The sequence below is a fragment of the Empidonax traillii genome, unplaced genomic scaffold (genome assembly GCF_003031625.1).
Source record: "Empidonax traillii isolate 1590-97213 ecotype Southwest subspecies unplaced genomic scaffold, ASM303162v1 scaffold561:size787514, whole genome shotgun sequence".
NCBI lineage: Eukaryota > Metazoa > Chordata > Aves > Passeriformes > Tyrannidae > Empidonax > Empidonax traillii.
This window is the reverse complement of record NW_020955754.1, coordinates 72,606-95,927: the sequence shown is the minus strand read 5'-3', so window position 1 is coordinate 95,927 and position 23,322 is coordinate 72,606. Positions and strand designations below refer to the sequence as shown.

General features: G+C 48.9%; 3 protein-coding genes across 3 annotated transcripts in view; 1 reads left to right on the top strand and 2 right to left on the bottom strand.

Moving 5' to 3' along the window:
- Positions 1-277, bottom strand: part of FEZ1 (fasciculation and elongation protein zeta 1) — a 14,557-nt gene extending 14,280 nt beyond the window's left edge. Inside the window, exon 1 of the mRNA XM_027897783.1 lies at positions 156-277. The gene's annotated coding sequence lies outside the window, so the exon portion shown is untranslated. The remainder of the gene's footprint in view (positions 1-155) is intronic.
- A 1,072-nt stretch (positions 278-1,349) lies between these two features.
- LOC114064587 (BRD4-interacting chromatin-remodeling complex-associated protein-like) lies at positions 1,350-7,724 on the bottom strand. The gene is made up of 6 exons (XM_027897777.1): positions 7,622-7,724; positions 6,475-6,520; positions 5,825-5,867; positions 5,426-5,491; positions 4,838-5,335; positions 1,350-1,361 (listed from the first exon to the last, which is right to left on the bottom strand). Exons 1-6 carry the CDS (start codon positions 7,674-7,676, stop codon positions 1,350-1,352), a joined length of 720 nt encoding a protein of 239 aa, XP_027753578.1. The 5' UTR covers positions 7,677-7,724.
- Positions 7,725-8,430: 706 nt separating this feature from the next.
- On the top strand, positions 8,431-14,748 carry LOC114064586 (ubiquitin carboxyl-terminal hydrolase 42-like). The gene is made up of 12 exons (XM_027897775.1): positions 8,431-8,594; positions 8,800-8,947; positions 10,266-10,470; positions 11,491-11,597; positions 11,670-11,769; positions 11,913-11,980; positions 12,135-12,205; positions 12,345-12,427; positions 12,672-12,783; positions 13,051-13,191; positions 13,374-13,474; positions 14,220-14,748. The coding sequence occupies exons 3-12, from the start codon at positions 10,280-10,282 to the stop codon at positions 14,746-14,748; spliced, it is 1,503 nt and encodes a 500-aa protein (XP_027753576.1). The 5' UTR covers positions 8,431-8,594; positions 8,800-8,947; positions 10,266-10,279.
- Positions 14,749-23,322: the final 8,574 nt, after the last annotated feature.

Genomic DNA, 23,322 nt, shown 5'->3' with positions numbered 1-23,322 from the left:
GCCCACCCCCGCACGCACCCCGGGGGTGCCGACCCCCGCCTGCGCCCCAAATCCGCATCCCCCTCGGCCCGCCCGCACGGACAGAACCACCCCCCGCCCCCCAGAATCCCTCTCCCCTCACTGCACCCCCCAGGACCCCCCAGCCCCGCACCCACCTGCGGCCCCGCATCCTCCGCTCCGCGCCAGGGGTGGGGGCGGTGGGGGGTGCGCCGCGCACGCGCCGGTGACGTCACCGGAATGCGGGTGGTGGTCAAGGGAGCCCTGACGTCATCTGTCATCCCGGGGGGTGGTCCAGCCTTTTTCCCATTCCTAACATCTGGCTGACCCCCCGCCCGGCCACCCGTTCCTTTATACACGCGGGGCTGCGTGGAACGAGAGGACGCCGAGGGAGAAAAGGGGGGGGGAAAATAAATTGGAAACAGGAATTTATAAATAGGGAAACAAAAGATGAGATAGACGTGAAATCGTAGATGCAAAAATTATTTCTCTTACAAAATAAAAATTTTAAAGATTTATAAAATAAAAACGAAAATAGAAGTCTATTAATAAAACGAAAATAAAAAACCCCTTTTTCCTCTCAAAAATTAAAACAATAATCACAAAAAAAGACTAGCTTTTTCTAATAAATTTTTTCAGCTTTAATTTTAAAAATTTACTAATTATGAACAATTTAAACAATTGTTTTAGGGGAATGTTGTTATGCATGCTGGCTTTTTTTTTTTTTCTTTTTGAAATCTAGACTTGCAGCCCAGTGAAACATTTGGGTTCAAATTCAGTTTCCCTGGTCCCAGGTTTAGGATCAGTTTCCCAGATACTGGGCTTAAGGAATGGCCTTTCAGCAGGGGGATGCAGGGGGAGGATAGACACCACCACCTGCGCTCATTGGCTCTTTCTCCAGGCTGGTTTTCCATGCAACAGGACAGGTTTCCCTGCTGGCACATGGCTTCAGGTTTCTCATATTAAGGAAAGAAAACCTCAAAAGAGGCTGTGAAGTGGTTGCTGTTAAGTTTAATGAAATTTTGCCAAGTCCTGGCTGGAGCATTGCGTGCTTTGGCACAACACTGAAGAAATCCTGGAATCCCAGAATGGTTTGGGCTGGAAGGGACCATAAAGCTCATCTTGTTCTTAGGGCTTGGAGTGACTTGGCCCAAGCTCCGTCCAGCTTGGCCTTGGACGCTTCCAGGGATCCAGGGGCAGCCACAGCTCCTCTGGGCAACGTGTGCCAGGGCCTCCCCACCCTGACAGGGAAGGATTTCTTCCCAATATCCCCTCTAACCCTGCCCTCTGGCAGTGGGAAACCACTCCCTTTATCTTGTCCCTCCAGGCCCTCGTCAGGGTCCTGCTGGAGCTCACCCGTACGTCTGCTAGGAGAGCCGCACTTTGGGGTGAAATGCCGGCAGTTTGATCCTGGATGGGACAGTGGCGGAGGACAGGGAGCGGCGTGTCTGCTCCCGGCCCGGGCAGGCGGCCGGGACGGGCGGGTCCGGGATGAGACGGACACTCCCGGGGCAGAAGGGTCCAGGATGGGCAGACACCCCCCGAGGCAGGTGCCGGTCGCCTCTCCATCTCCTCGGAGCTCCACTGAGCTGCTCCACCCCCCGCAAGCGAGGATCTGTGCTCGGGAAGCCTCGTCCATCAGCGCTGTGGGACCCGCGTGTGCCCGGGAGCGCAGGGACCGCCGAGAGCCGGGAGGTGAAAGAGGAGAAAGAAGAGTCTGGGAGAGGCTCCCGGCAGCTTGGAAAACGAGATATCCGGGCAGTGCAGGGCCCGCAGGACGCTGTCACACCACTTCTGTGTCCTGGGTCCTCCCCTTTCCCTCCCCTTTCCCACACCGCTGCATTCTCTCTCTTCTCCCCTGTACCTGCTTTTTCCATCTCTCTGAAACCAAACTCCCTGTCCTCGTCTTCCAGGTGCTTCCTCTCTCTGCCCATGACTATTTTCTCATTCTCCGTCTCTCTCTGTCCAGCTCCCAGATGCCACTTTGGCATTCCTCCCTGCCTCTGTAGCCCCTCGGTATTTCTGCTGTCTCTCTTTCTCTCTGTCTGGCATCTTGTCACTGTAATCAAGGTCTTCCTTCTGCACCCTGTAGCGTGTCATGAGGATATTTCTTTCTCCACCTTTCTTGATTCTGTACCCTGTCTCTCACTTTGAATTCCTCTCTCTCTGCCTGTCACCAGTAGCTCTTGGCTGTGTGAAGAGAAGACCCTGGGCCTGGTCAAGGTGTCTGCCAGCGAGTGACATGTGTGGCTTTGGAGTGGTGAAGCTAGTTCCAAGGTGAGGTGGTTGTTAGCTGAGTTGATGTCTCAGAGCAAAGTCTCCTGCAGCACTTCAGGGAAGCGTTTCTCCTGGGCTTTGCAGGCCCTCTGTGGGCATCTTTTGGAATTGGAGGAGCATTTGAGGTGAGCTGCCTAGTAGCGAGGAGGAGGTGATGGGAGCTGGTGATTTCTCACAAGTACAACAGTAGTTTTCTGTCTCTAAGTATCTTTAGTGCCAGAAGCCACGACGGCTGCAGTGTTTGACACTGAAATTGCTGCAGAGTAGGAGAGTGGAAGGCTTTTGAGGTGCTTCTGAGGCAGGAGTTGTTGTGGAATGGTTTGTGCCCACCAACGTGATGCTGACTGCTGGCACTGGGGTTTTTTTCAGGTGACTGCAGGAATATCCCAGCTGCAGCTTTTGTTGAGGATGGATTCCAACACATGGCCCTCTGAAAGCTCCATTGAGGGACCAGTGACTGCTGCCTTCTGTGCTGTGGTGACATGGATGGAGCCACCACCACCTCCTGACAGCACTTGCCTCCACAATGAGTAGCCCTGAGTCCCAACTGCCACTCCTAGTGATGTATTTAACCAGGAAAGGGAAGAGCCTGATGGCAGGATGGCATCCTGGAAAACCTGTCCAGCATACAAAGCCCCAGGTTTAGCCTCAGCACAGAGCTGGGCACGTCCAACTTTGCTTGTGGAGAGGGTGAGGGGTGGGAAAAATGGGTTTATTTGAGGAATTGCACCATATAACTGTTAATTGCCTGAAGATGTGGAGCAGGCAGATGATGGCCCCTTCTCAAAATCTTTGGGTCAGCCTCAGGGGTCACGTTGCCAGTGGAAATCAGGAAAATCCCAGTTTTTGGAAATTAATTCTTCCTGTTTGATGGAAAGGAGAGGAAGGCAGAAAGGCTGGTTTCCTCTTCATGATGGCAAGCGTTGAAGTCAAGGGGGAACACTGGGAAATCAAGTGGAAAAGCTTAAAAATCGAGGGGAGAATTGGGAAATGAAGGAGGAAAACTAGGAAAGAAAGCAGAAAACATGTAGGCAGTGGAGAAACTTAGAAATAAAGGGGAAAAACTTGGAAGAGAAAATGAAGGGAAACTGGGAAATAATAAGTGGAAAGCCTTGGAAATAAACTGGAGAACTTGAAAATAAAAGGGGAAAAACTGAGAAAGAAATTGGAACATTAGGAAATAAAGGGGAAAAGCTGGGAAAGAAAGTGTAAAACTCAGAAATAAAGGGGGAAATGGGTACTGGAGGAAGAACACTGGGAAATGAAGGGCAAAAGTGGGAAATGGAGGGCGAAAACTATGCAATAAAGGGCAAAACTTTATAGGGAAAATAAAGTGGAAAACCTTGGAAACAAAGTGGAAGAATTTGCTAATAATGTCAACAGACTTGGTAGCAAAGAGCAAACTCAGCAAAGCTGCCTCCTCACCTGAAGGGGCTACTGGAAGGCATGAGGAGCCCTGAAAGGGTCACAGCCCCTTTCCCAATAGAAATGGGGATGGAAATGCTGGAGATTTCCCTCTCTTCAGGGGCCAGGGTTAGGGTCAAGCAGATAGGGGATGCTCTTAAGCTCAAGCCTAAATACTAAATAATCCCATTTCAGATTCTCATGGCATGTTCTATCATGGAAAAAAAGCCCAAGTTTTATTTAAAATAAGAAACAAAGGAGCTCAGTCTCCCATTTTGGCCCCTGGCTCTGGCAGCTTTCGCTGTGCCACAGCTCAGCACCTCCAGCCTTGGGTGCCAGGGTGCTGCTGTGCCGGGGTGCTGCTGCTCCAGGGTGCTGCTGGTGGTGGGATGGCCTGGCAGCAGAGTGTGGGAGGGCAGGGGACACGTGGGCCAGCGGCACCAGCGGCACCAGCACTGGCACCGGCTGCCCCTGGCTGCTCCCCAGGACACAGGAGGGTGGGCCAGGGAACGGCTGCTTTCCCTGCGAGATGATCCCCTGCGGCACCTGGATGGGGTGAAAAACAACCCAAAAGGTTGTTAAACATGTTTTTAAACCCCTCAAACAGCATGAGTTCAGCATGGATGCCCATAAGAGGGAGGAACTCTCTGGTCCTGCTACCAGTAGGCGCAAGGAAGCACGAATAGGGTGGGATTTGAGGATCTTCAAGGTTTTTCCAACCTTAAGGACTCCAGGATTTGAAAAGGGTGCTGCTAGAGCTGCCCCCCTTAGGGTCTGAACCCCAGAAATGTGTCCATGTACCACCAAAAATGCAAAACAGGGGTCTGAAGTGGGAGCTTGAAGATTGAACTAAAAGTTCCAAGACTGGGCTCTTCATCCCTGTTCCTCTTTCCCCTTCCCAGGTGAAAGAACTAAAGGAAAAGAAACAGAACTAAAACAATAGAATTAGAAGAAACAGAATTAAGCGACATAGCGAAATTAAATAAACAGGAATTGAAAAGAAAAAATAGAAATAGGACTAAAAGAACTAAAAAATAAAGCTAAAACGCAGAGCTAAAATCCCCAGAACTACAAAACCCTGTCTGGCAGGTGCAGTGAACATGGAGGTAGGTGCTGGTCCCTGACCCCCTTGGCCACTACGCCGAGGGGCTGCACTTGCCTGCTGGAGGAACACGACCTGCTGCACTGGCTGGGCCATCACCTGCTGCCCCCACACCTGGCTGGGCCCCACGCCCAGTGTCCCACCAGGGCCCTGGAGGCTGGAGAAAGGCCCGAGGTGCTGCGGGAAGGGCTGGACGTTGCCCTCCTTGTTGAGGAGCGGTTGCTGGCATGGGGCTGAGTGGGGGCAGCTGGCAGGGACATCGGTGCCAGTGGAGCAGACCTGCAGGGTGCTGCTGAAAGCCACCTGCCCCAGGGGCTGGAGTTGGGGGGGAGGCTGAAAGCTGCCCGGGTCCTGCTTGGCCTCCGCCTCCAGCAGCTGCTCCGTGATTCCCGCTTCCCACAGGCACTGCTGCAGGAGGTCACAGGGTGGCCCCACCGTGGCAGCTCTGCTGTCCCACTGCCACCCCAGGCTGGCATCCTGGGGCACTGCCAGGCCTGTGCTAGCCATGGGCTGGCTCAGCTCCGCACTCAGGAGGCTGCTGGAGGATTCCCAGAGCTGAGAAATAGATGAAAAACACACTGAGGGCATAGAAAACAACGGGAATGAAAGGAAAGGCTTCCCAAGGAGAAATTAAAAAATACCTACCCCAGTACCTTCCAAAACGGAACTGGCTGCATCCTCTGTGCTGTCCAGGACGGCAGCACGGTCAGTCTGGAATTACAGACAGTGGATTTACTTTCTTTAGATACAGAATGGAAAAAAAAATGGGGGGAAAAAAAAGAGGGTGCAATGGTGAGGGGCAGCTCCAGCAAGCACCGAGCTCTTCCCACCAGTGGGGCAGTGGCTCGGGAGCGTTCCCAGTTTTGGCTCAAAACACTCCAAAATCCCAGATGGCTGCACCGCATGAGCGGTGGCAGAAGCTCAAAACCAAAAAGATCTTGACCTTGGGAGAAGTTTGATGTAAAACCCATCAGTTTTTATGGGGGAAAAAAAAAAAAAACAAGAAAAAAAAGGATGTTTGTGTTTTGGAGGGGTAGTTGTCACCTTTGTGAATCCAGGTAAAAAGTCATTCACAACCTGAGGATCGCTGCAAAAATAGAGGAAAAGGTTTAGGAGACAGCACCACAACCTAATTAACAAATTAATGCTAGCAAATGTTATAACTAATGATGGACACCCATTTGTCATTCAATAATGATGTTTTATGACCAATCTGAGCCATCAGCCAGCTCAGAGGCTGGTTTTTGCCTCTTGCATTGCTCACACCCCTTTATTCCCCTTTCCCTGATAATTGTCCAAAGTAACAATTATCAACAGTTTCATAAGAATAAAAAATGAGCCATTTGGCAAAATAGCATTTGAGAGACTTGCTAATGAGCACCCCAGCCCAGGGGGGCTGGTAACAGGCAACAGGTGTGTTGCACAGAGCCCTAAAAGTCATAGTTTGGGGTAAAATAGCTGAAAAATGGGATTTATTCCCACACTATCATTATTCTCTGTACTACTAGCGTGTTTCCAGACCTTTGGATGATGTTTTCTGCCCTTCTCAAGACATTTCAGCCCTTTTTAGCCCTTTTGGAGGATGGCTTGGGTGGTTTTTGGCTCTGGTAGACCCAGTCCAGCACAGGAGAAGCCCTGCTGGGGATCAAAGGGCAATGGAATCCCCCTTCTCACCCTCAAATCATGGGACTTACCAAAATACATCTGACAGGCCCCAGCTGTCTTCATCACCTATATCAGCTGCAAAGAACAGAGAGAGAAGGTTATTTTGAGAGAGTGGGGGGATGATGATGATGATGATGGTGGTGACCAGAGCAGAGGAGACCCCAAGAGGAGGCTCCACTACTGCAAGGGGTGTCAGCCTGCTAACAGGAACCTCCAGAGTTCCAGGGGGGTTCTTGATCCCCCTACCTGATAGATTTCACTCCCAGTTCTCCCAGCTGGAGCTCAGGTTTCACTCTGAAACCCAAACCAGCAAGCTTTTGGTTCATTTTCACCTCACCAAAGGGGCCGGGGACCCTTGCTGGCTGCACCTGGCATGGGACAGTTCCAGTTCCTCAGTGTCAGGAGCACCTGTAGCCAGATCCTGGCACAGCTTGGCAAGAACTCATCCTTAACATACCTGATTTGTGCCCTTTTATCCCTAAAGTTCCACTGTGCAAAGTGGATTTGGCAGGAATTGAGGATTTTCTGATAATAAGCTCTGATCGGCAACTGGCCGCCTCCTCCCAAACCCCTGTGGATGAGCACATCTGGGAAACTCTGTGATTTTGGGGTTGTTTTTGGGTGTTTCCCCTCTTTTCCTCAGATCTGGGCAGGATTTAGAGGCATGGCAATATGAAACTACTAATAAAAATCAAGGGAAAAATTACTGCTGCTCTACTACCTCAGTAAACTCTAAGGATAAAAATATCTTCAACTATCACACTCAAAAATGATAAATATGAAGATTTCCCTCCTTGGCTTTCTCTGGTTGGGGGGGTATCTGTGCAGCAAGATATTTTTCAGCTATTTGGATCTCTGCAATAGCACTTGAGGAGTGAATTAAAGCTGATGATTACAGCAATGAGGGACAGCAGTCCCCGCAGGAAGACCCTGGGGGGTGCTCACTGGGGGTGCAGGAATCACCATCAGGTGGCACGAGGGCAAAATGCCCTTAAAATTAGACCTAAAATATTCCATATTATTTTTGGTGGTTCCAAAGCAGCGTAGTTATCACTAATTAAGGAGCAGGAGTGAAGGCCAGAGCCCGAAAATAATTTTTACAGTAAGCCCCTTAAAGGGGTTGGAATTTTCCCCATAATGATGAATACTTAATATTTCCTAGATGAAGGTGCTTACTTAGATCTGGAGGGATCAGGGAAAATAAGATGCTCCATGGGCGGCACCTGGCCATGTCTGAGGGCAGAATTCCTTGCTGGCACCGTGTTGTTTCCAAACTGAGGGCCACCTTGAACTGTTGGCAACTAGTCCTGTGACTGAGGTCAACGTTCTTTGTCAGTGTTTGGGGGCCACGTTCTGTTGCCATGGGAGAGGAACGGGAGGGATTCCGTGAGCCCTGGCTGTGATGTCACGACCTTGAGCAGGGGAGTCGCTGATAAAATGTGTTCAAAGTCAATCAAAGGTTGAAGCACTAGAGATTTGATGTATTTTCCCTGTTATGAAGGCAGAACAAAACCAAAAGACACCAATAATACCTCATAGGGTGATGAAATGCTGCCCCGAATGGCCCCTTCTCACCCCTTTCTAACCCAAAGAATGGGTTTCAGTCAAAACAGCAACTCCCTGGCCCCCCAGTGAGCATCCCTCATCCAGCAGCTTCCCTGCAGGGAGTTCAGTGTCCTTCCTCCTCCTCCATCACTCAGGATTTACCAGCTTTTAATTAATTTTTAGATCTTCGTACTGTACACTCTAGACATTATTTTTCTGCACCTTCAAAATGAGGCTTTGGATGTGAAGAACTTGAGGCTTTGAGGAGTTTATACCCCAAAATGATGCTTTAGACCCTAACGTGTTCTCCTGGGAGGTGGATTTCAAAGCATCCTGCTGTCCATGACTTCCAGCTGTGAGAGGTTGGCCACAGGGCCAACAATGTGCATGGCCTTGAGGGGAAAACATGCAGGACCTGTGACTGGTGATTGTGACCTCAGCTGCATCCTTGGTATCCTGAGGAGTGGGCCAGCAAAAGCTAGTTGGACCTGAGCTGGCCATTGGGATAACTTGGCTCCTTCCATTGCTTCTTGTATGCCTGCCTGTTTCCAAACATTCTTCATGCTTGGTAGCAGCTGGAAGCACCAACTTCTCACAGCTGGAGGTGCTTTGTGGGTCACATTTGGGGTTTTTTAAAATCATTTTGCTGATCTACAATTAATTCCTTTCCCAAGAGGTGATTGGCACTGACCTGATCTTTCTGGAAGAGGTCTTGACATCCTTTGTCATCCCAAGCTTTTCCCTCTGTACCTGAGGGAGTGATAGCCTCAGTAGGGAACAACTTCTTTGAGTAATGGTTTCACCAGCAGGCTTGGACTTCGTGAATGCCCACGGACACCAGACATGGCTGTCGCTCCATCCCCGCTGACAATCTGGAGTGAATTCCGAGGCATTTCCTGAGAGCAGCCAGACTGATCCAGGTGTCACTTGTTTTCATCATATTACAGTCAGGAAAAGGTAAAATCTGATAATCGAGGACTCCAGAGGAAAAGGAGGGTAGTCTGTGGCCCAGAAATCAGTTTGCTGGACTTTCAGCCGACTAAGCAGGGGAACAGACTGTTTTCCAGAACTGTGTCCCTACCAGTAGATGTCACCAGGCTTCCACTGATGTTTCTGGGTTGGTGGTTAGAGCTGTTGGCCTTGGTGTCCTGTAAAGAATTCAGTATTTGAATATGCTTCTGAGCAACAATACTCACACACAGAATCACAGAATCCATTAGGTTAGAAAAGACCTCTGAGGTCATTGAGTCCAACCTTGGGCTCAACACCACTACCTTGTCACCCAGACCACGGCACTGAGTGCCATGTGCGGGCTTTTCTCAAACACTTCCAGGGATGGTGACTCCACCACCTCCCTGGGCAGCCCATTCCAATATATAATTACTCTTTCTGTGAAGAAGTTCCTCCTGAATGTCCCCTGGGACATCTTAAGGCTATGTCCTCTTATCCTATTGGTAATTTCCTTGGAAAAGAGGCCAAACCCTACCTGGCTACAACCTCCTTTCAGGTGGTTGTAGAGAGTGACAAAGTCATCCCTGAGCCTCCTTTTCTCCAGGGTAAACACCCCCAACTCCCTCAGCTGCTCCTCACAGGACTTACCCTCTAGACCCTTCCCCATCTTCATTGCCATTCTCTGGACACGATCCAGTCCCTCCATGTCTTTCCTGAGCTGAGGGCCCCAGAAAGGGACACAGCACTTGAAGTGGCAAGTACAGAGGGACAATCACTTCCCTAGTCATGCTTGCCACGCTATTCCTGATATAGGTCAAGATGCCATTGGCCTTCTTGGCTGCCTGGGCACACACTGGCTCATGTTCAGCTGCTGTCAACCAGCATCCCCAGGTCCTCCTCCACTGGGCCACTTTCCAAACACTCTGCCCCTGGAGTGGTTGGAAACCCAGCCTGGAGCACTGCACGGGGTTGTTTTGTCTGAAGTGTAGGACCTGGCACTTGGTCTTGTTGAACCCCATGCTGTTGGTCTCATGCCAGTCTGTCCAGATCCCTCTGCAGCGCCTTCCTACCCTCCAGCAGATCGACACACACCCAATCTGGTGTTGTCTGTGAATTTGCCGAGGGTACACTTGATACCCTCACCCAGATCATCAATAAAGATATTGAACAGGACTGGGCCCAACACTGATCCCTGGGGGACACCACCAATGACCAGACGCCTCCCGAATGTAGCACCGTTCCCCACCACCCTCTGGGCCCGGCTGTCACCCAGGGAAGAGCTCTTACCTCTTGTCTCATCTCTTCAAATGACGTTTCTCTGCAGTCATTGCCAAGGAAATGACTCCGCCACAAAGGATCCTCTTTCCCCCAGAGAACATTTGCATGGACTGGCTGCACACGCGGAGACCTGGGCCAGGACTCCGCAACCTGGGCAGCACTTGCTACGTCAACGTCATCCTGCAGTGCCTGACCTACACACCCCCTCTGGCTAATTACCTGCTCTCTCGTCAGCACAGCCAGTCCTGTGAGTACTTTTGGGAGCGTCTCCTTGTAAATCCTAAGAATTCCCAGAACCTGGGATTGCATTTAAAAGAAAGAACACACCCCTGAGCTTGTGTTCTTTGAGCGCTCAAACTAACAGCTGCTTGTCATAGAATCAGGGAATCAGCTAGGTTGGAAAAGACCCATCAAGTCCAACCCTTGATCCAACCCTGCCATGGTTCCCAGCCCATGGCACTGATGCCACACCCAGTCTCACCTTAAACACCTCCAGGGATGGTGACTCCAACCCTCCCTGGGCAGCCCATCCCAATGGCTGAGCACTCACTCTGGAAAAAATTTCTTCCTGATATCCAACCCAAACCTCCACTGACACAGAACCTGCCCTACTGCTGGTTCCTGCGAGAAGAGACCGACCCCCACCTGGCTCCCCCCTCCTGTCAGGGAGTTGCAGAGAGTGTTGAGGTCTCCCCTGAGCCTCCTCCTCTCCAGGCTCAACACCCCCAGCTCCCTCAGCCTCTCCTCACAGCACTTGTGCTCCAGTCCCTTCCCCAGCCTCCTTGCTCTTCTCTGCCCCTGCCCCAGCCCCTCCATGTCCTTCCTGACCTGAGGGGCCCAGAGCTGGACACTGCACTCGAGGTCTGGCCTCACCAGAGCTGAATCCAGGGGAAGAATCACTTCCCTGCTCCTGCTGCCACACTCTTCCTGAGCCAGGCCAGAATGCCACTGGCTTTCTTGGCCACCTGGGCACGCTGCTGGCTCATTGTCCTGTCAAGGTGCTTTCATCTTCAGAAAGGCATCTCTTTCAAGCCCTAGGTCTCTCTCTCAGCTAGTTAAACCCTCTTGGCTTATTGCACAGAAAACCTGTGCCATTTTAGCCTCCCTCTGAAGAACATTTCCTATGCAGTACGATGTCCCGGGCTTCTCCGGACATTAGCACCCTGGGAGAAGAGGAACAGAGAGTCCTTAGAACTTCAAGACCTCCATTAGGTTTCTCACCGTTGGGATTGTTTTGCTAAGCCGAGAAACCTCCCTCCCTTCTCAGGTCGTCAGCAAGTCTTCTGCATGATGTGTATCATGGAAGACCATGTTCGGAAGATCATGTATTCCTTAGCCAATGCCATCCTGCCCAGGGCTGTCCTCAGGAGCCTCAGATGTAAGCAATTTCAGGTGCTTTGACAGCCTTTCTTCCCTTCTGGTAGGGGAGGACTACTAACTTCTTTCTTAGTCATAGGAGAATTTAAGCCTGACCTAGCGGGAGACGCCTACGAGTTCCTATGCTGTGCTCTCAGTGCCATGCAGAATGCTTGTCTGACTGGACGCAGAGCGTAAGCACAAGCAAATTCCCTTTTCAGTGTTCCCGAACCTCTTGAACTCCTTGAAGTGCTCCCATCAAGGAAAACTTAAACCCAAGGGTTTCAAATTTAAGCTCTTGGAGGAGATAACTCTATACCTTGCCATTTGTTTCCAGCTTGGACACCTCTTCTCAAGCAACTACCCTCATCTATCAAATATTTGGAGGCTTTCTGAGATCCAGAGGTATGTTTCCACAACTATTGCTCTCCTTGGCCCTTTCTGTGCCCTTCTGTCTGTCTGTGACAAGCAGCTGGTCCTGTGACTGGTGTGGGAAGTCCCACAAGCATAAACCATCACTGTCAATTAACTTCACTCAGCATTTTGATTTTCCTTCCAGTCGTGTGCTTGAGATGCCAAGCAGTTTCTGATTCCTACAAAGCCTTCCTGGAAGTCCTTTTGAAAATCAAAGTAAGAGGGCTTGCAACTATGCTTCAAGGGGTCCTGAGGTCCCTGTTGTATCTTTCCAGAACCAAACAGAACACTTCCTGGGAAGTGTTTGGGTGAGGGCATTTCCTGCAGCTCAGCAGCTCCTTTCTCACTCGTCCAGGCAGCCTCATCTCTCACCACAATTCTGGAGAACTTTGTGAAACCCAGGCTGCTGGATGGGAGACAGTGCATGAAATGCAGCAGGTAAGATGATCTCTAATGATATATTAACACCAGATCCTGCAGGAGGGCTGCCTGTCATCAAGTAGAATCAGCTTCTCACAGAGGTTTAATGAACAATAATGAGACACAGCTTTTTTTAATATGGCCTTATACCCTGGAATAGCCTTAAGGAAGTGCCAGGATGTGTGAGACAGGAAAGGTTGTCTGGCCCTCCCAGAGCAGGATCAGGTGCATTTTGGCACTTGGCTCTGTGCTTGGGTTCAAGGTATAGGAAGAAGATGATTGCCTCCAAGAAGATCACAATCCATCATGCGCCCAGGGTCCTCACGCTGTGTCTTGGAAGGGTTGATGTCAGGAGCAGCAGGAAGATCAGCCAGGTGTGTATGCAAGTAGAGTGCAACTTCCTCGGCCTGGAGCAGGAGATTCCCCAAAGCAGTACTCTTTGTCACAGGCTGCTCCTGTTGGGCTTTCCGTGTTCCCTTCTGGGGAGAAGAGACTTCCTGTGGGAAGACCAGCTTGGACTCAGCTCTGACAGAGCTGATTTGGCAGGAGAACAGTCTCCTGCCACCCAAACCATTACAGGCTGGAGGCTATTTCACAGGGTAGCTCAGGGTCATTTCTGAGCCCTCTTGGTTTCTCTGTAGGTTGTGGACTACCCTGAGTGCTTGGATCTTCAGCCATACATGTCTGAGGCAGCTGGAGAACCCCTCCTTTACTCCTTGTATGCCGTCGTGGTGCACAGCGGTGAAACCTGTCTTGCTGGACACTTCTTCTGCTACATAAAGGTGAAGAGTAACTTCCCTCCTGACAGGGAAAAATGTGTGCTGCGAAGACAAATGCTACTGACAGCCAGGGCTTTGGGGGAGTTTCTCCCTCAGGGCTGGACTGGTTTGTTTTGGTGTACTCTTGGTTCCACAGTGTTGAAACCCTGCAGTTCCCCTCCAGACATGAATGCCTTCCTTTGCAGGCCAGTGACGGGCTGTGGTACAAGATGGATGATGAGTGTATGGATGACTGTGACATCCACGCAGTTCTGGGGCAGCAAGCCTATTTGCTGTTTTATATCAGGTAAGAGTCGGGGTTGCACATGTTCAGAATATGTTTCCTTTTCCTGGCTTTCCCGTTTGTCTTCTCATCCTCCTGAGTGTTTCTGCCACAGGAGGCAATTCCTCCAGGTATCACTCAGTGCTGTCAACTATGAAGTACCCTACGCCAGTCCTTGTCTTCCCTTGCTGGGCATTAGGCTGCTGCCCTGTGTAAGCTGCCTTGCCTGCTTTCTGAAGCTGGCTAATGCAGAGAAGAGGACTTCAAGGGGCCTCCAGGAAAGATGGGGAGGGACTTCTTATCAGGGAATGTGGTGACTGGACAAGGGGTAACGATTTCAAAGTGGCAGAGGGAAAATTTAGATTAGATATAAGGAAGGAATCCTCTCCTGTGAGGGTGGGGAGGCCCTGGCACAGGTTGCCCAGAGAAGCTGTGGCTGCCCCATCCCTGCAAGTGTCCAAGGCCAGGTTGGATGGGGCTTGGAACAACCTCGGATAGTGGAAGGTGTCCCTGGCCATGGCAGGGGGGTGGAATGAGATGAGCTTTAAGGTCCTTTCCAATCCAAACTCTTCTGAGATTCTGTGAAATGGAGGCCTTGAAGGGTATAAAGATGAGGACTTGCTCTGGGGGCAGACCTGGGGGGAGACCCCAGCTGAATTTCCCTTGGGTGACCTTGGTGAAGTTGTAGAAAGGGCTCCAAGAAAATTACTGAATCCCAGATGAGTCTGCAAGAAAGTCCTTAAATAGAGATCACTCTTTTTATCTCCAGATGCCCTGATTTGGAAATGGAAGAAATGGCAGCTTCTTCATCAGCACCACCCTATTCCTTCCTCAGTGAGAGTGGGGGCAGCAGCAAGCAGGTGGATTCTGCACGACAACAGGATCTGCCTGGCAGGAATAAGGTGACACACAGCCAGAGGAATGATGCCAGGGAGAGGAACAGGAGCAGATCCCCGCAGTGGGGCAATGTTCACCACAACTGCTTTGTGAAGAGCACCAACTATGACAGCTCAACAGGGAGGAGGAAGAGAACTAGTCTTCCAGATTGTGGTAATGCTCCCAGGGATGACACAGCTCTAGGACCCTCCAACAGGAGTTGCCAGTGGGCTCCTGCACACAGGGCTGCTCAGGAACAACTCCTGCCAAGACAGAGACAGCAGGGCAGATCCTTAGAGATCCAGAGCTACGGTCTGCGCAGACGGTCTCTGGAAACCAGGGAACACTCACAGTCAGAAAGGAGGAGGAACCAACAGGAACCATTTGGAATCAACAGGAGGAGAAGCCAAAGCCAGAATTAAAACCCCTTGTTGGCCTTGCACAAATAATTTACAGTGTATTTCCTTCTCTCTAGGCTCTGGGGCAGCCAGTGGAAATAGGCTGTGAGGGATGTTTGTGTGATGGGCTTTTGGAAGCTGTAGGCTTGCAGGTACCCACTTGGCAATCTCCTCTTTTTAAAAATGGAGTTCAAGTCACTCAAAGGGACATGGACTGGACGAGCCAGCAGTGACCAGGATTGAAGTGGGTGGGATGGCCAGGCCCCAAGGGTGCTGCTCAAAGGCACCAAGTCCAATGGAGAGCCAGGAACAAGCACTATTTCCCAGGAATCAGCACTGGGACCCATCTTGTTTAGTGTTTTCTGTAACTAATGGTCAGGATGCTGGGGCAGAGGGCACCCTCAGCAAGCTGGCAGATGACACCAAACTGGGAGGGGCGGTGCTGGGCCAGGAGTTTATGCTGTCATGTTTCCTTCACTCTGTCCTGCTCCCTGCCATGCTTTTCCTCTTTGCAGTCCCTCTGTTCTGCTTCCTGTCCCCATTTTTTCTGTCTTTATTTCTCTGTCCCGCTGCTTGTACCATAAAGTGTAAGAACCTCGTTTTTTTGGTTGTTTTCTAAAACTAAGTGTTGGTAAACAAGAGGAAGAGGGGTTGAAGGACTCTGCTTTTTGAGACTAATATATTTCCACAGAGTGTCCACCTTTGTGTGGTGAAAGTTTCCTTCTGAAACATGATTTTGCTAGGCTGGGAGGTTGTATTGGAGTAGCAGAGGGAAGGAGTGGAGTCATTCAAGGTAATGAAACTGTAGCAAAACTAGCAGAAAAAGCTCATTTCTTGCTAAATACTGCCTGAAAAAAAATGGTAGCAAGTAAAGGCACTTGTGGATGGTTTTTTAAAGCAGTATTCATACAGGGCTTTTGATATGGATTTCTAGGAGGGAAGACCTGAGCGCCTGTGCTTCAAGGCTGAGAGCTGCAAGCCAAACCATTAAATTTATTTGGACAAGCCCTCACACCCTACATCTCACCAGCATCTCCCCATTCTTGTGTATGAAACCTCAGCTTGGAAACCAGGCTAGTGCTGGGAGAAAGGTGTTCTGCACTGGAATGCAGGTGTCTGCAGCTCCTCTCACAGATCCATCCCTGGCTGCAGCTCCGAGCATTCCACCCCGACAGAAACAGCCAAAACAGGTATAAAGTCACTGCTTTTGGCAAAAATATATCATTTATACATTCACAAAGCAATCCCCTTTTAATGTACAGTCTCCCTGGTGTGAGAAATATCTCTGATTTAAAATTTCAAAGACGGCCAAATAAAGTGAAACAAAGAACTTTAATTACAGCATGCTGGGTGCAATGGCCTCATCACCAAGTCCAAGCACACTCAGAATGGGAGGGACGAGTCCTTTTAAGGTCTCTTGATTTACATAACCACTCCCTTGCTCCTCCCATGGCGAGCCCCGCTCCTTTTCTTCCTTAAAAGGTGATGCAGACCCTATTCTTGGATTCGACTGGGTCTCTCAGGGCCGGCTTGCACTTCCCTTTGCCAGTCCATTGGTTGTCTTGCCCGACCTATCAGGTTGTTCCCGTGTCCCCACCACGTGGTCCCTCGCAATGAGCCCTGGCTGGTCCCATTGTCTTACAGACTTCCCAGCTCCCCTCTATACAGTAACTATAGGCAACAGCAATAAGTAACTGCAAGCAGAAGCAGCAGTAAGTATCTGCAAGCAGACCATTAGTCCTCGACCACTAAATGACTCTCCAACCCCCCAAACAATACAGCTTCCAGGCATCTTGACATGAGTCAACCATGGAAACTCCTGCTTGTAATAAAACTGCCTTATTTATTCCTTACACTGGCACTGGTAACAGTGATACCCAAATGGTGTGGGCTGAGATGAGTCCAGCAAAATCCAGGTGTCACATGCAGAGGACCGTCAGCCAGAGAGCTGCTGGGGCACGTGGGCAAAGGTGAGGACCTGTGACCATGTGTCTGGACATCTTGGCGAGCTGCACTGCAAAGACCACTGGCGATGGGCTGGAGCTCTCAGTGTTGGCTTGTTCCGGTGCTTCTCTGTTTCTCTGGGTCCTTCTGTACAAATGGGTTTCAGAATGCTCCCCCAGTGCAGCCTGTGCCACTGGTGAGTGTGCAGGGGGGAAGAGGCTGGGCCAGAGAAGGGCTGGGGAAGGATGGCCTCGCCGGGGCAGGGATCTACCCCTGCCTCAAGGGCCTGCAATGATTTTGATTTCTTTTCTTGGAGGTGAGGAAGAAAATAAGCCAGTGACTGCAGGGACCTCTGAGGCAGCCCAAGGGAGATGTCCCTGGCAGCCAAAGAACCAACGTCTCACGTCCCACAGGGTAGCTCAACCACAGAAGAGAGGAAGAGAGGATGGAAGAGAGGACTTGGGCTCAAATGGCACAGCTGGGTGTGCAGGGAGTGATGGAAGGGTCTGGCAGAAGGGGGCAGGCAGTGGGTGCCGTTCTAAGGCTGCTCAAGGTGGTGCCTGAGGTGCTTGCACTGTGTTAACTCTGGTCTTGCCAATGTGGTTATTCCATGTGTTCATTTCCATCCTCTGGGAAGAGGCACCGAGGCCGTGCCTGGCTGGACATGGTTACAGCACCCCATGAACCAAATGGAGCCTGGAGAATGCCTGACATAACTTGAGGAGGGATGTGGTCTGGCTGGGGATGTTCTGCACTGAAGAGGCTCCTGGCTCAGCAAGGGCATTGGACTGTCTGCAGAGAGAAGCAGGTGTGTTTAGAGAATGCCCCTTCTCAGCTGAAATACACATCTAAAAGCAGCTGAATTGCAGCCCAGATGTCTCTTGTTAACAATAAAAAAGCTAAGGTGACTATAGCTTAGATGTATATATATTTACACTTGGAGTGTCTGTCTGTTTGAGGGAGATGAATCTCATCACAGGCCTATAATAGTTCCAAAATCAGGGCTTTCTCTTTACACTAACACAAATAAACCTCGTGCTTTCGTTACCTTCCTTCTCAGTAAAGATTTGGAAAGAAAAATCCTATTCTTTCTAAATTTACCATCCAACACCATAAAAGTAGCCTATTCCTTGATATTGTTTGCCCATAAATTCAATATTTTGGTCTCTTTAAGTGAGTCACTGGCCACCTGCTGATTCCAGGAAAGCACCTGGCTGTGTGGGTCACTTAAATGGTTTACCTGATACAGCTGGGTTAATAAAAATCATAGACAGAATTTTCAACAATCATTCAAACCCTTTTGCTTTATTTTTTTTTTATTCTAGGTAAATGCAAAACCCAATCGCCTTGGGGCCCCTTTGTGAGGTCCCAGCCTACCCTCTCCATTCCAGACTAGCCCCTGGCAATTAAAGAACAAACACTCCACAATGTGACAGTTCAGCCCCATCCATGTGTAATGGGCACCTTTGTGATGTCACTGACAATCCTCTTCATTCTGCCATGGCCCCTAAAAACCAAAGAACACAAGCCCCAGTTCCCTAAAATGCAGCCCCACCCGCCTGCCAGGGGCTTCTTTGTGATGTCATGGCCTATCCTGTCCAACTTGGAAAGGACCCTGGAATACAAAGAACACACATCCCACTGCCCCACACTGCTGCCTTACCTCTGTGCTATGGACCCCTTTGTGATGTCCCAGCCTATCCTCTCTATTCTGGAATGGTCCCTGGAAAACAAAGATCCAATGCTGCACACCCTCATAGGTCAGCCCCACCCGTGTGCCATGGGCCCCTTCGTGATGTCACAGCCTATTCCCTCCATTTTGGAATGGCCCCTGGAAAACAAAGAACCAACGCCCCAGAGTGTCAGAGTGCAGCCCAGCCTGTGTGCCACGGACCCCTTTGTGATGTCACTGTCTATCCTATCCATTCTACCATCGACACAGGCAACCAAAGATCCAACTCTCCACACCTGCACAGTGCAGCCCCACCGAGGTGCCGTGGGCCCCTTTGTGCTATCAAGGCCTGTCCTCTCCATTCTGGAATGGTCGTTGGAAACCAGAGGACCAATACCTGTGATGGAATGACACAGAGGCTCTCTGGCTTGTTGGCAGAAATCACTTTATTGCAAATGATCCAAGGGTCTTAATCCACTTGCTTTCAACTGGGAGTGCTTAAGCGAATCAAGGCGAGCACAGCTGCAAGCCACACATCAACCATACTCACAGGCTGACCAGCCACACAGAAACCACACACACAGACCTTGGATTTTCAAGTTACCCTTATGTGCACCCCCCCCATGGTAAATTGCAAACCGAGCGCTCAGCTCCGTCCCTGCACAGTAAACAAAGCTTTAGACAAAACAATACAAGGTCATCTAGACATTCCCTAGGCCTTTCTGATTTTCTTTTTTCCTGTTCTCACGCTGGCTTGCTACAAACACCCCACACTCCCAGAGTGCAGGCCCACTCATGTGCCATGGGCCCCTTTGTGATGTCATGGCCTATCCTCTCCATTCCAGAATGATGCCTGAAAACCGAAGAACAAATGCCCAAAAGCCATCAAAGTGCAGTCCAACCCATGTGCCATGGGCCCCTCTGTTACATCACGGCCTCTCCTCTCCATTCCGGAATGGTCCCTGGCAACCAAAGAACTAATGCCACATCCCCCCAAAATTCAGGCCCACATGTTTGCCATGGGACTCTTTGTGAAGTCACGGCCTATCCTCTCCACCCTGGAATGGCCCCTGGAAACCAAAGAACACACACCCCTTACTGTCAGAGTGCAGCCCAACTTGTGAGTCATGGGCCCCTTTCTGATATCACAGCCTATCCTCTCCGTTCTGCAATGCTCCCTGGCCACCAAAGAACCAACACCTCACTACCCCAGAATGCCATCCCACCTGCCTTCCATATCCTAAGGGAATGGCTGTTGCAGTGAACAAACAGCATATGAGAGAAAACAGAAGTTCTTACTGTTGTTTAAGTGAACATGCTTTCAAAATGGCTTTTAGTAGATTTTTGCTAACTCACCTTCTTCTTCCCAGGATTCTCAGCCTTATCTCTACTTTGGAATGTCTAGGGAGATAACTCGAAGTTTTTTCATTGGCTTTGTTAACTCCTTGTCATTGGTGGGTTTGTAAGACCCTGTGAACTCCTGATTGGTCATTCTGTAATCCCCTTAAATGCTATATATGTCCCTACCCAAAACAATAAACTCTGTTGCTCTCTCCTCTGCTGGTCTCCTGTAATCTCTGTGGACAACCATGGGGTGGGGGAGGGGGAGAGCACTTTCCCCTCCAGGTAATGGGCAAAAATCCCTAGTCCAAAAACCCCACCCTTTCCCATTTCAATTTTCATGAAATGGCAGCTGAAGATTCTGTGGAGACATCTGCTTTGTCCTGTTTGATACATCCTGACTGACTCTTGTGTGGATGGGATGGAACACGTGCCATTGCAAATTTCATGCTCGGGGATGTTCTTGGTCTCCTTTGGCTTGGCAGGGCAACACCTCCCCACAAGCCCTGGTCATGCCAACATGGCCACACACAGCCCTTCCACCAGGTCCAAGCCCATCACAAATGTGTTCTGGATGCCTTGATCCCAAAGCATCTTTGTGACTCACACATCTATTGACAATGTCTGATAGATAAATCCAGATCCAATCTATTCCCTGGATTGGACATGGAGACATGAACCCCTCGAGTGAAGACATCTCCATGCCCTGTGTCCAAAGGAAGCTGTGTGTCCATAAACCACGGGATCCAGCTGGGGGTGTGCTCTTCTCTGTGCCCACCCCGATGCTCCCCTGGCTGCACAGGCACACAGGGGCAGAGGCCCTGCTGTGCTCAGGGCTCTGGGGGTGTGCAATGCTCAGGTGCTTCTGCTCCCGAGGAGAACAAACATGGATTTCTGTCCCTGACTGCACCTCTGCCTCCCACAGTCCCTCCTGGAATGGGGCTGAGCTGCCCAGTGACAGCCCTGGAGATACAAAGGGGTGGCTGGAGTCACAGCTAGGTAGAGTAGCAAACAGTGTCTATGGTACAGCCATTTTTCATGGCTCTTTGGGCCTATAAAATATATAGGCTCAGTTCAGGGGTAAGTCCCAGGTCACAGAAGGCACGCTTCAGAGTCCCTCTCCTTTCATCTTACAGCCCCCAAAGGAGATTTGGATTCCCAGGGCCAAAGATGGCATCAGTTTTCCCAGAATGTACAGTGACCGGGGTGAGATTGGACCAAGCATTGTCATCAATGGAATCTTCTGAGAGCTGCAGGGAGTCCCTGCCGAATGAGTTACGGACTATACGTGTATAGCATTGAATATGTTTATCTAATGTTGCAGGTTGTTTCTTAGCCATAGTTATTGCGTTTTCCTAGTAGAATAGAAAAAGTCTGGCTGCTTTTTATATTGTCATTTGTATTGCCTTGTACCGCTCCTTATTGTATGCTTGTATATTTGTAGCTGTATCGCTCTGTATCTGAATGTCATAGTGTTTCACTGCTGCATGCCAGTTAGGAACTGTGCCTTTGTGTCTTCATTTGTAGTGCTTTTTATGTTTTGTCAGTTGTACTGCCATGTAATGTTCTGTCTAGTATGCTTCCATATTTGCAGTTGTATTGCTCTGTATGTGAATGTTGTAGTGTTATATTGCTGTGTGTCAGTTAGGAATTGTATAGCTTTGTATCTTAGCTTGTTTAATTACCTGGGAAGCACCATCTCCTCAGATGGTAAGATCGATGCAGAAATAGACAACAGGTTAGCAAAGGCGTACAGAGAGCTTTTGGTGTCAAATTGAAAAGTAATTCAATCATGTTTGTAGAAAGCAGTTTTAATTTTCTAATTAATTACTTCCTTAAACTAATTAACTAATTATTTTTTACCTAATAAATTAATTTTTCTGGCTAATTAAGCAATTAAATTTTTAAACTAATCAACAAAACAATTTTTACCTAACTAATTAATTTCTGTAACTACCACTTAATTTTTGTACCTAAATAACCTAATAATTTAAAAATTAACCATTAAAAATAATTCAATAATGAATTTTTTACCTAATTAACTATTTTGTGTTTAAAAATGATTAACCAATTAAATTTTTTACCTAATTAACTAATTAATGTTTTAAAATAATTAACCAATTATTTTCTACCTAATTAATGACTTAACTAATTACATTTTTAAAATAATTAACCAACTTTTTAATCTAATTAACCAATTAATTTTTTAACTAATCAACTAATTAATTTTTTTGCCACAAATGAATTATTTGGTTTTTCCCCATCAATTAACTAATTTTTTCACATTAATTAACTAATTAGTTTTTTCTACTAATTAACCAATTAGTTTCTCTTCCACTAATTAAGTAATTATTTTTCCCCCACTAATTAATGAGGCTTTTTTCCACTAACCAGTTAACTACTTTCTTCCACCAGATGCACACAATGACCACAAAACCTGAAAACCCACAAAACAGCACTGCCACCTGGTGAGAAAAAAAGGAATTGCATGAAAAATTTACCTTTAACACTGCCACCTACCGACCATAGACAAGAACTGCACCACAAAAATGCACACCTGCAGCACTGTCGTGGTTTTGCTCTGGGTTAATTTTGCCTTCCACCCCCCACACAATTACTACTAGTTGAGAGAAGGTATTTTGCAGACAAAAGAGAGACAGGATTTTGGGGAAAACAGTATAAACATTTATTACTAGTAAAATAAAATCTACTAATAAGTTAAAAACTAAAGAACTATATCTATAACAATTTCTACTCAAGTTGAAATGCTATATATACACAGAAATACTTCTTCCCTTTTTATACTAGTCTAAGGAGAAGAAGTAGTTTTATTTTGTATTTTTGGAGTTTCAGTTTTCTCTTTCTAGTAGCAGATTTTCAGCAACAGCACACTTTTATTGCAGTTGGAACTTCTTCTCTCTCCCTCTCGTTCTGTGTTGGCTTCCAGGGCTGGGCTTACCCCCCTCCTGGGCTAAGACTGAAGGATGGAGATTACTCAGGTCCCGAAGGGTTTTTCTTCCATAGGCTTGCAAGGGGACACTTGCTTACTATGGATCTTCTTCCACAGGATTACAGGGGATAATGGCTTAAGAGTCCACCCCTGTTTCCCTATGGAGGTCCCTCCCCATGGGAGAACAGTCCTTGATAGACTTCTCGGCATGGGTCTAGCACGGATCCACACACGCACGGATTCCAGCATCTCACATGGGCCGTCTCGCTCCAGCATGAGATTTCTCAGAGTTACAAAATCTTCAACAGTAGTATAGATCCACACACACACATGGATCTCAGTATCTCACCTGAGTCGTCACTGCTCCAGCACAGGTTTCCCTCAGGGTCACAAATTTCTACCAGGACTCTGCCTTACTTCAGTCCTTCTCATGAAGTCTCGGTTCTCTTTGGTACATCCACAGACTCTTCTATCAGCTGCATAGGGGGTCTCCTTACTCCAACAAACTTTTACAAGTAGCAGGGATTATTTTTCAGTCTTTTCCCTGCTAAGGAGAGAGAGCAGAAAGGCAGGGGGGAAACAAGCCTCCCCCCTTTCGCACTTTATTTTTCTTGCTGCAGTTTCAGCTGCCTCTCCGACCTTGGAAACTCCGTTATCTTTCGGCTGGAATTCTTCCACAGCAGTTTCTGTC

Coding starts and splice junctions, on each gene's coding strand:
- LOC114064587 (XM_027897777.1), bottom strand. CDS start 7,676: ATGGCCAGGTGCCGCCCATGGAGCATCTTATTTTCCCTGATCCCTCCA. Junction 5,868..6,474: donor GGCCTGTCAGATGTATTTTG/GTAAGTCCCATG, acceptor CTATTTTTGCAG/CGATCCTCAGGTTGTGAATG. Junction 5,492..5,824: donor TTTTACCTGGATTCACAAAG/GTGACAACTACC, acceptor CTGTAATTCCAG/ACTGACCGTGCTGCCGTCCT.
- LOC114064586 (XM_027897775.1), top strand. CDS start 10,280: ATGACTCCGCCACAAAGGATCCTCTTTCCCCCAGAGAACATTTGCATG. Junction 11,598..11,669: donor TGTCCTCAGGAGCCTCAGAT/GTAAGCAATTTC, acceptor CTTCTTTCTTAG/TCATAGGAGAATTTAAGCCT. Junction 11,981..12,134: donor AGGCTTTCTGAGATCCAGAG/GTATGTTTCCAC, acceptor TTTTCCTTCCAG/TCGTGTGCTTGAGATGCCAA.